This window comes from Candoia aspera, chromosome 14, assembly GCF_035149785.1.
Source record: "Candoia aspera isolate rCanAsp1 chromosome 14, rCanAsp1.hap2, whole genome shotgun sequence".
Lineage (NCBI taxonomy): Eukaryota > Metazoa > Chordata > Lepidosauria > Squamata > Boidae > Candoia > Candoia aspera.
The window spans coordinates 4,156,847-4,167,451 of record NC_086166.1 but is presented as its reverse complement, the minus strand read 5'-3'; the positions used below and the strand labels follow the sequence as shown (position 1 = coordinate 4,167,451).

The 10,605-nt window shown below is 45.1% G+C and overlaps 1 protein-coding gene across 1 annotated transcript in view; it reads right to left on the bottom strand.

Moving 5' to 3' along the window:
- Positions 1-2,737: 2,737 nt before the first annotated feature.
- FOXK1 (forkhead box K1) overlaps positions 2,738-10,605 on the bottom strand; it is a 52,967-nt gene continuing 45,099 nt past the window's right edge. The window contains exons 7-9 of the mRNA XM_063315023.1: positions 10,058-10,327; positions 9,069-9,293; positions 2,738-7,706 (exon numbers count right to left, since the gene is read on the bottom strand). Coding sequence (XP_063171093.1) covers positions 7,489-7,706; positions 9,069-9,293; positions 10,058-10,327 — 713 coding nt within the window. The 3' untranslated portion in view covers positions 2,738-7,488. The remainder of the gene's footprint in view (positions 7,707-9,068; positions 9,294-10,057; positions 10,328-10,605) is intronic.

The following is a 10,605-nucleotide window of genomic DNA, read 5'->3' as shown; positions in this document are numbered from 1 at the left end:
GTCTTCCACATACTAACCTTTATGCTCCCTTTTAGATTCTGTTAGACTCTTGTTTTTAATACTAGTCCCTGCACTTATTTTTTGCAAGATTTCAGAGGTGGTTTCACAGGATGCACTCACTACAAAATGACCAGCCATTATTTTAACCTGGTTCACTGAATGAACCCAGATGCCTATGCTTGAAATCTGAAATTCAACAACTATGCACCAATTTAGCTAAAAGTGGAGTAATAGTAGTAAAGTTTAACTTCCAACCATTTTGCTTTCTCTAGATCATGCCCATTGTCTCATCTGTAGGTGCTGCTTACAGCAAATTGCTTTTTAAAAGCTTGTCGGTGGTTTTAATCTACCCCTTTTCAGCTGAGATTTTTCATTCTCACCCAACCAGTTGTTTTAATTAACCTTCTGAACACAGCAAGCTTCAAGCAAGACCGCTTTTTCTAGGCCTGATGCACAGTTCATTCGGCTGATAGGCACTCAGAATCTGAATGACATCCTGGCTCAAAAGATCCAAGTTTGTTACATCTCTACATTTAAAATCAGCGTAACCCATGTTCCTGGAAACAACGGAGTTGTTCAATGCCATGAATTGACTCTTTGGTTTTCACTGATTGGCTTTTAATATTACACATTTTTCCGTTAAGAAAAACAAAACTGTGATCTCAATTTGAACATCAAGTAGAAAAATAAACCAAGATGAAACCTTAGTTCCTGAGCTATCTCAGGCAGGGTTGGTGTTCTGTAGGCATACTGCTTCTAATATCTAACATTAGATATGTTAGGAGTATTAAATATAATATTCAGAAAAATATACTCAGCAGCTTTATTACCTAGTAAGTGTGTGCCCAGGATGACAGCTTAAAAACGTATTTGCCCAGACATCACCTGTCCCTTTGTTACATTTCCTCTCTGGCACCTTAGAGCTGAAATTTAGACTGATGTCCACGGAGCGTTGTTTTTGCCAGACAGGTAGCCTGTGACCTCCAGCTGTTTTGGAAACCCTCATCACAGCATCTGTCACAATTGGCCATGCTTGCTATAGTTCAGCAACATCTGGATTTCTACAGATGAGCTACCTGACCCTGTGCAATGAAGGGCACTCTATAACAACAGGCAAGCTTAAAGCACAAACTTACCAACAAGCAGAAAACTTCTCACGTGATGGGGAAGGATGCCACAGATCAAGATTCCACAAGGAAAGTCGACAGTCTGAAGGTTCAGCAGACTGCTAATCAATAAACCTTCTCTGCTTCACTTTCACTACCATCAGCCATTGGTCTTGGATCTGCATATTTCCATTTGCTTTAGCACAGTGTTTCTCAAACTAGGGAACTTCGTAAGTTGTGCGGACTTTAATTCCCAAACTTCCTGGCTCGGGAATTCTGGGAGTTGAAGTCCACACATCTTAATGTTCCCAAGTTTGAGACATGCTGCTCTAGCACTTTGGGGGTGGGGACATAACATCTGTCTGAAGGCATGATGTAAAAGGAAAAGGGTTTAGAAGGAGAAAAGGGGAGGGGGAGCTCACTCACCCTTCCTTAAATTTAAAAAGTGGTTTTTATATAATGAGCTGCTGAATACAGTTCAGGCAGAGGGTCTCTCCAAGCCAGACGGATTGCATCAGCGTTGCATCTCCATTCTCTTCCTGCATGAAATAAATAAAATAGTGGAAGTCTTGACACCATTTAACCTTTTGTGAACTCTGACCAGACAGGGTGAAAAATCGCCAAGAGTACTTTTGCATTATACATCTGGAATTTTAAAAAATGCTAGGAATTTTTTTTTTTTTTAAATGTTAATGCTTCCCACTGAGAGATATATTGGTATCTTTTTTTAAAACGAGGATTTTGGTCATGTCTCTTTCCAACCTCTCCTCTAGGAATTTAAACGGCAGTATAAATGCAAAGCATGCTTTCTAGAGATGGGGTTTTTTTGGCAGTGACTTGACATTATGTACAATTTACTACTGGCCTTTTCTCACCACCAAGCAGAAAATCTTCCCACATTGCCACAGTTCATCAAGAGCCTAGAAAGGTGGTTGTCTAAAGGTCTGGTTTATTCTTTTTTTAAAAAGTCCATTTCAAAATGATTGAGACCTTTCCATTTATTCAAAGGAATCTCTTTCTGACAGTAAATGGAATTGCATAAATATTGTCTGAGATAAGTTTCCGCAAACTGGACTTGGCTAAGGCGAACTTTGCAGTCACTGGGAGCTGGGTGGCATATAAATGTAATATATTATTATTATTAACCAATGTTGCTGAAAATAGAGAGGTTGAAGGATCTAGCTACCAAAAAGACCTTTCCTTTCCACTAACTGCACCCACCTTTAAATAATCATTTATTTCTTCTCCCCACCCCAAGTTGTTATTGCAACCCTGTTCTTATCATGCTTTTAACGTGCCTTTTCCCTAACAAGCTGAAACTGATTCATGTGGCTCTCTTCCTTGAATTTTATCACAACCACCCTGTGAGGCAGGCTAAGCAGACTGAGAGATCACGGCCTGCTTTACACGTCATCTTGTAATTAGTTTAACCATGGTTTGCTGAACAAATTGCAAGTAGCTCGATTCACACAACATACTTAGCATAAACCAGGCACAGACAGTCGGGCATCCGAAGGCTGCCTGTGGCCCCACCCCACCCCCAAGCCTTGGGGACAGCTGCTGGATCCCCTCCAAATGTTACTCCCCGTTTATCACTTTTAGCACGAAAGAAGGACATTATTAAGACCGTGGGCAGCTATTACATTAACTGTATTTAATTGAAGTTGATTTTAGTTACATCTCAATGTAAATTAAAGTAAATCAAAGTTGGCTTTTGCCCAGACCCCCACCTAGGTTTTGGAATGCAGCTCCCTCCAGCACAGCATTAAAAAAGAACAAGTGCCACCTGCCATCCCAAAATTCTGCACATCGATTTTTGCAAACCACAAGGCATTCGTGGGCTCCATCAAACCAAGCAAATTATCCGACAGCTTTGTGCAATATCCCAACTCGTCAGTAACTTAACCATCCAGCCAGTGGAGCAATTAACTAAAGCCCACATGTTGAAACCCAGCTATCAAATCACCCCCATTTTTCCACGGCCATGCCCATCGCTCAGAAAGTTTCTCATTTTCACCTGCGTGTAAACCTATTGTAATGAGCCACCCCAAATCCTCTCCACTACAGCGTCTACCATTAAGAGACCCCAATGCCTAATTTCCAGCCCAGAAGCCTGAAGAGCGAGCTAAATCAAACCAGACTTGGCTCTCGCTTGCGACAAACTGAAGAGCTCGTTTCCCCAACTTGATGCAAATTCAGGTCAGCAAGTTGCCACCTGTCAGATTTATGCCCTGACGTTATTAAAATGTTGTGTTTTTGATATGGAAATCAAGAGAGAAAAGTGCTTGTACAAGCAGGTTGCAAACTGAAGCTGTTTCTGTGTTGGTCCTTTCGCTGTACTTAAGAGGACCGAAATTCAGCTGGGGCAAATGTTCCATTACACGTCATTCTTCGAGCGGAGCTTTCCGCCAAAGCGAAGACGTTTACATTTTGGTTGAAATTGACTGTGTCATTAATACAAGAACTCTGACCCTGGGCGTTTGGCAATTAAAAATGAAAACGGGTTATCACCTGCACAGCAGGACTCCACGAACATATTAAGCATTGATAAATGACCTGTAAATTAAAATGCAAGGATGAGTAACAGCCAGAAAGTTACCCTTTCTCTAGATTAAGTGCATCTGGGAGAAGGAACAATGGACAGTTATATATTAGGGTGCCAGGAACATTGCTGTCAACATTTAGTCTCAGGAAGTAGCTCACTTATATGCGGAGATTCATTTCCAAATATCTGCTTTAAAATGGGTTCCAAATGTCAAAATTTGTAGGAGTTGATCCTCAAGATTCAACAGTGCGAAGCAAGCCAAAATGGCAACAACCAATCACACACACACCCCTTGCCCCACTTCAAACATCAAAGCAAGAAAACGAATACCATTGGAGTAAGATCTTTTAGTTACATAAAACAGCCAGTCAAGTCGTGAATTATTTTTTAAACCAAAGAACCAGCAACGTGCCCCCCACCCCCCACAGGAGCATCCCAAAACCCAGCTGGATCAGGTTATTCGACAAACCATGGCTAAAGGAAACTAGTGTTTACTCCAAGGTCTATACCCAGTGACAAATTGCACAGGATCTTACAAGTTCAGGAAAGAAAGCAAACTTGGGCCTGAGCGCAAAAATCTGCTTCTGCAGTCTCTCTGGTCTATCAAGCACCAGCATTAAGACAAAACACCAGTCAACAGCAACCTTGTGTTGGTTGGGAGCTGTCCTTAGTACTTTCTGGGTGGCCAAGGTCATAAAGTGTGCAAGAGACCTGGTTTATTTGGGGGGGGAGGGGCAGGGTGGTGGTTTTGAAAGGAATTGGGTTTTTGGATGGATGGCCTACTTTACACTTGACTCTACCAATGACTTATTTCCCACCTCAAAAGAGAAGGGAACCATGGCACCAATTTGCTGGAACTCCAGTCAGAGATGGAGCTTTGGGGGGACGGGGGTCTCAAGCTCCCCTCCCCACCTTATAGCTTGCACTATAGCAGCAAGTTGTGGCTGCAGCTCTTTTTTTCCAGCTTCCTGCTACACCTTCCAGTTGGAATCAATTTGCTTGCTTTGGGCTTCCATTCTCATCACCTCTTCACCAGCCAGGGGGGTCTGCAGGGAGGAGGGTCAAGACAAAATCAAGATGGAGGCCACGACCCTGCAATTGAAGCCCCACCCCCTTTTTTTGCAGGCATTTGGACCCCTGCAAACGCCCCTGGCACCAGCTGGAACAAAACCATGGGGTCAGATAAATGGCTAACGGTCAACTTGCAAAATAAGCCCATGCTACTATCCTTAAATTGTGATGTACAGGTAATCCTCACTTAATTTTCATTCATTTAGTAATGACAGTTTGAACTTATGACGGTGCTGAAAAGAACGACTTACAACCGGTCCTTGCACTTATGACCATCACAGCACCCCCACTATCACGTGATCACAATTTGGGCTCTTGGCAACCAGTTCACATTTAAGAACATCGCAGCATCCCCTAGTCACGTGATTGTCATTTTTGACCTTCCTGGCTGGCTTCTGGCAAGCAAAAAAATGGGGAACCGTGTGATTAACAACCATATGATTCACTTAACACGCACAATTCACTTAACGACCACAGCAAAAAAGGTAATACAATCGGGTCAGATTCCCTTAATGACTGCTTTGCTTAGCAACCAAAATTCCAGTCCCAATTGTGGTTGTTAAGTGAGGACTACCTGTAACTTGTTCCTGCATCTCTGCCTGCTGTTACTTACAGCTTGACAAAAGAAAAATCAAGGCCATCTGCTTGCTTGCAAGGGCTTCTGATTCACTGAACATGAACTGGGGTATGGTCCTGTGTGGCCTGACACAGGGCCACCACCTTTGAAAAGATCAGCGGGGGGCACAGAAGCCGCCAACCTTCCAGAGAACGGAAGTTATCACCCTACAGGGACTCTTTAGGGTTATGATTATTTGCAAAGGGGCAAAACAAACAAACATACAGGAGGGTTTAAGTCAATGTCTCTCAACCTTGGCAAATTTAAGATGTGTGGACTTCAACTCTCAGCATTCCTGCCATGTTGGCTGGGGAATTCTGGGGATTGAAGTCCACACGTCTTAAACTTGCCAAGGTTGAGAAACACAGGTTTAAATGCTTAAACAAAAAGTGCTGAGAAGACATTCGGTTTAACCAACAGTAATTAAATCTCTTTCTGCTATTCCTTTTCTTCCATGGCCCCCGTCTGGGGTGAGTTTTTAGCACCCAAGTGCTGCTAAAGTCAGATGAGGCCTATATTTTTTGAACATCAGCAACTTTTTCGTTTTGATTTTGCCTTATTATGGCCCTCTGAACTCCCCCGTGAAATGTCTCCTAATAGGATTCCGTTCCACTTTATCTTCAACTTTGGATCCGCCCTTATCTGGGGTTCCAAACTTGCCCTTGGAGGTATTCACCAGGATTACTGGTTTGCAAAGAGGAAAATGGGCCAAGATTCCCTTCTCTTGCCCATTGTGCAGGAAAACTACACTCTGAAGTGAGCAAAGGCATCGTGTCAAACTGCAATGATGGTGTTGATGGTTACTTATTTATTACATTTTTACTCTGCCCTTCCTCCAAGCTCAAGGTGGCATACATGGTTGTCCTCACCCCCTTTGTCCTCACAACAACCCTGTGAGGTAGGTTAGGCTACAACAGACAATGACTGGTCCAAGGTTACCCAGGGAGTTTTGTGGTGTTTGAACCTGGCCTCCCTAGATGTAAGTCCAACACTCGAACCGTAACAAAACCGGGGGGATCTTAAGCTCCTGGGAACAGTGCTGCTGTCCTTAAAGGTTAAAAACGTTAAAAATTCTATTCCTTCTCTCTCAAAATCAATCAGCGGGAACGACACCAAGGAACCCATTTGGTTGCTTTACAAGCTTGCAGGGACAATTCTTAAAACGCCCCCAAGTTTCGGACCTTCTTGTTCATAACATTGTTTTAATTTAACAGACAATAGTTTCAAAAGACGGAAATAAACTCTCTCTCTCCAAAAGGCAACTGTGGGCCAAATGCTGTTTAGCTCAGCCATCCCAACAAGGTAGGCTGTGACTGCGATTCCCAGAACCCCCGCCTGCCCAGTAGGCTGAGAATTCTGGGAATTGGACATCTAATGCTTTTTGAAGCCCTCCGATTGGGATAAACTAGCTTTCCTGTGCTCTGGTACCACAACTTGGGTGGGGTGTGAATCTTAATTGTCAGAAAGTGAGTTGGACTGCAGAAAGGCCAAGGGAAGGAAACACAGACAAGTACCTGCCATTTTAGCTGGCAGTTACCAGGGTATTGCCTTGTCCTAGAGAAACTTTTTACTAATATTTTTTCACGGGCTGGAGCTCCGAGATACAAAAGGATGCACGGCTCTTCGAGAGTGAAAAAATAAACCTGTGTTTGAGGTCAGAAGTTCCCACCTGAAGAATTCACGTCTCCGTCCTGTGTTTTTAGTATCCTCATATATAAACCACCACACGTAAAGGAAAAGAAGGAAGGGATGAAAATTAAAGTGGCGGGGGGGTGGGGGGGTGGGAGGGGAGAAAGAAATACCCCAGCAGTCATAACTATCAAAATTGTCTGCATTTCTTTTTGAATCTAAAAAGAAAGAAAAAGGAGGGAGGGAGAGGACACCTCCGAAGTAAAAAGCGGAAGAAAATCCTTGGGTCTAGAGAGATGGAGATTTTGCCCAATTCATTTGGCACCTCAACATTCTTGACAAACGCTGGCCTGTCCTTGAAAATGTTCAAAAGGAGATTAAAAAAAAAACAGAACAGAAAAAAAACCTGAAATCATCAAGGTGTGAACAGTTGCAGGGGGAAAGATTTCTGCTAGGGGGGCAAAAAAAAAAAGTTTTTCCCCCCCTAGAGCCTAGGGTGCCTCTCCAAGCATCCGGCTCCCTCATTCCCCAGCAGACTGTCCTGATGGGGCTGCAGATGTGATGACACCAGTTTGCAACGGGGCGACGGCTCTGGGTTCTTCGATTCGGGGCCGCTTGACGTCGGGCTCGCTCAAAAGCTCGTTGGGGTCCTTCACCCCAGCTTCCCTCGTCTGGCTGATGACCACCGGAGTGGATGAACTCGCTTGAGCCGCAAGAACCTGCAATGGGCTGGTAAGGGCTGGGGCGAGAAAAACGAGAGAGAGGGTAAGTCCTTCCGGGAGGTATCTGGCAGGAGAACTGGCAGGAGCCACGCTGAGCCGGAGTTGCACTCTACTTTCTCTATTGTTCCTACCATATACAGAATCTTGCCAGACTAAAGGCACCCTAACTGATCTAAGGGAAAAATACTCCTGGAACTCTAAGGTGGGGCCCGCCTTTCTTTGTCCGCTCTCAATGCTGTGAGAATGTTTACCTCCCTGGAATGCGCTCTCTCCTTCCTCAGCTCCGAGATCCATCACATCAACCCCCTCCGCAGGGACACATTCCATCACATCATCAGAGTCTACTTTCGCAAACCCCCTTTTTAAATAGCCTTCTTCCCACCTGGTGAACCAGGGAGGGTCAAGCCTGAGACGCTTTCTCAAACTACATTTCTGCCCTGGACTCAAATTTCTTTTATCTGACTGCCGTCTTGCTTGTGGCTCTTCCTCCTGTTCAAGGTTATTCCTTTTGTCCATTACAGGTTCCTTGTGATATATTGAGACCATAGGCCCCAGAATTCCTATGCCTTCTGAATTCTAGGAATTGTTTTTCTGGCATACCAGGAAGATGCCAGGTTGGGGAAGACTGGGCTAAATCAGTGCCACCTGAAGTGGCGTACAGCACGGTTCCTCAACCCTGGCAACTCTAAGCTGTGTGGACTTCAACTCCCAGAATTCCCCAGCCAACTTTGCTGGCTGGGGAATTCTGGGAGTTGAAGTCCACACAGCTTAGAGTTGCCAGGGTTGAGGAACCCTGGTTTACAGGATTTCTGCCATACCAAAACTGTCAGGCAAAAGTAATGTGGTTCTTTCAACTCAAACACTAAAACCTGAACATGGTAGGCTTAGAAATGAAGCTACTGGCTTGCTCAGCCTGCAAGCACAGAGGGTCCAGGAGCACAAGAAAAGAAACTTTTCTCCCAGTTGCATTCAGGATAGCAAATATTAAAATTAAAGCAACTCTTTCAACTCTGGACTTGTAAACACCAGGATATTAACAGCAGAACTCGATTTTGGCAGTTATATGTAACCTCTTCCCTGTTGTGATCTTGTTCTATCTACGTTTATTGCTTAACTGGTTTTGTAGAAGGTTTTAATTATCGGTTTTCTTGTAGGCCGCCCAGAGTCACTTTGTGTGAGATGGGCGGCCCTATAACTTTGACAAATAAATAATAAATAAGTGTTATAAGGCGATGACCCCCGTTCACCCATACTGGTAATGCAATTTCCTTGGTTGCTGGGCTGCCCTGGATACTTTGCACTGCATCCCAGTTTCCCTTAGCACAAAGATTCTCAAGGCATGCAAACAATGGGGCGGGGGGAGGAGAAACGATATATACCATAAGTCCCACTGGATAAATTGTTTGTGGGAATGGCATGCTTTCCGTTTTGCGTCACCGTGCGGACAGGTAGCTGGTGCTGTCCAAGGGCCATGGATGTGGCTGGCTGGAGGATGGTGACTGTCTGTCCTGGCACACCCTGACCCATCTGGCTGGCAACTGTCTGGATGACCCGACTGGCAGTTGGTATCGCAGCAAACGCAATGGTTGGTTTCTCATCCAATCCTACAGTCAGAGAAGAGAAGAGACATCATCCACCCCAACTTACCAACCTGGCAATGCCATCTGCGTTCCCGTCAGAAACCTACAGTGGACGGTTATTGCTGTCCTGACGTGCACACACATGCGCCAAGACACTGCAGGAACTTCCTTCACTCCGTTCTTCTTATGATGTGCAGAGAGAGGAAGATGGGGAGATGGGCATGAGGGTCACACGGACTGGCTGGAAATTAGAACCGGACATCACTTCTAGGTCACCCAGCAAGACGTTTGCTTCCCGTTTCCCCCGGATCAAATTCCCACACCATGCGACACCAAAATGTGGTTGGCTTCGTTGCAGCTCGCCATACTGGGTGAATCCAGCCCCTTCTGGATTGGGAAGCACGGTTAGTGGTGCGAATGCAGCCAAATGAAGTTTATTTAATCAACCACTGCCTGTCACACAATGGCTTTAGAGCAGTGTTCCTCAACCGTGTCAACTTTAAGATGGGTGGACTTCAACTCCCAGAATTCCCCAGCCACCGCTTTAGAGCAATGAGAAATCTGTGTCCAAGGTAAAACACACTTTAAAACAATTGGCAAACTTGGCTGGAATCAATTTAGTAGGTGCCACGAGGACGGCTGGAGTTCTCGGCTGAGGAAACAACACTCTTAGTTTTGAGTGTCCAGTTAATTAAGCAGCCTTAAACAGACCTGGAGAAATATGCCCAGCCATGAGCTAAACGAGGGTCTTTGCCGTTCTGGGGGCAATCTACTATCTCGAGGCTCACCAGCCAAGTCCAGGACGGCTCCGGCTGTGTCATGGGTGCTCCCAGCGGGCCCCTGGTTGGTCAGGATGTATCCATTGGCTGAGTTTGCAGAAGTCGTCACGACTCTGACCATTGTAACAGTGGGGGCTTGCTGGACCACGTGGACTGCGTGGCCTGAAGGCTGCTGAGAGGTCACGATGGAGGCAGGCAGGTAAGCCACAGGTTTGGCCACCAGCGCAGAAGGCCTGGGAGGAACAGCCATGATCACTGGCTGGGCACTTACGGGGGATCCTGAAAGAAAGAAAGGAAGGAAGGAAGAGAGAGAGGGAGGGATGGAGGGAGGGGAAAAATTTCTTTTTGAAAATGCTTTGGCACTTTGTTGCTCATGATATAGGCAGTCCTCACTTTAACCACCACAATAAGGACCGAAAAATTGGTTGTTAAATGCTGCGGTTGTTAAGCAAGTCACCACATGACTGGACTCGATTTTATGACCATTTTTCACAATGGTTGTTAAGTGAATTAAGGGGTGTTAAGCGAATCACGGCAGCCTTTAAGCAAATCCAGCT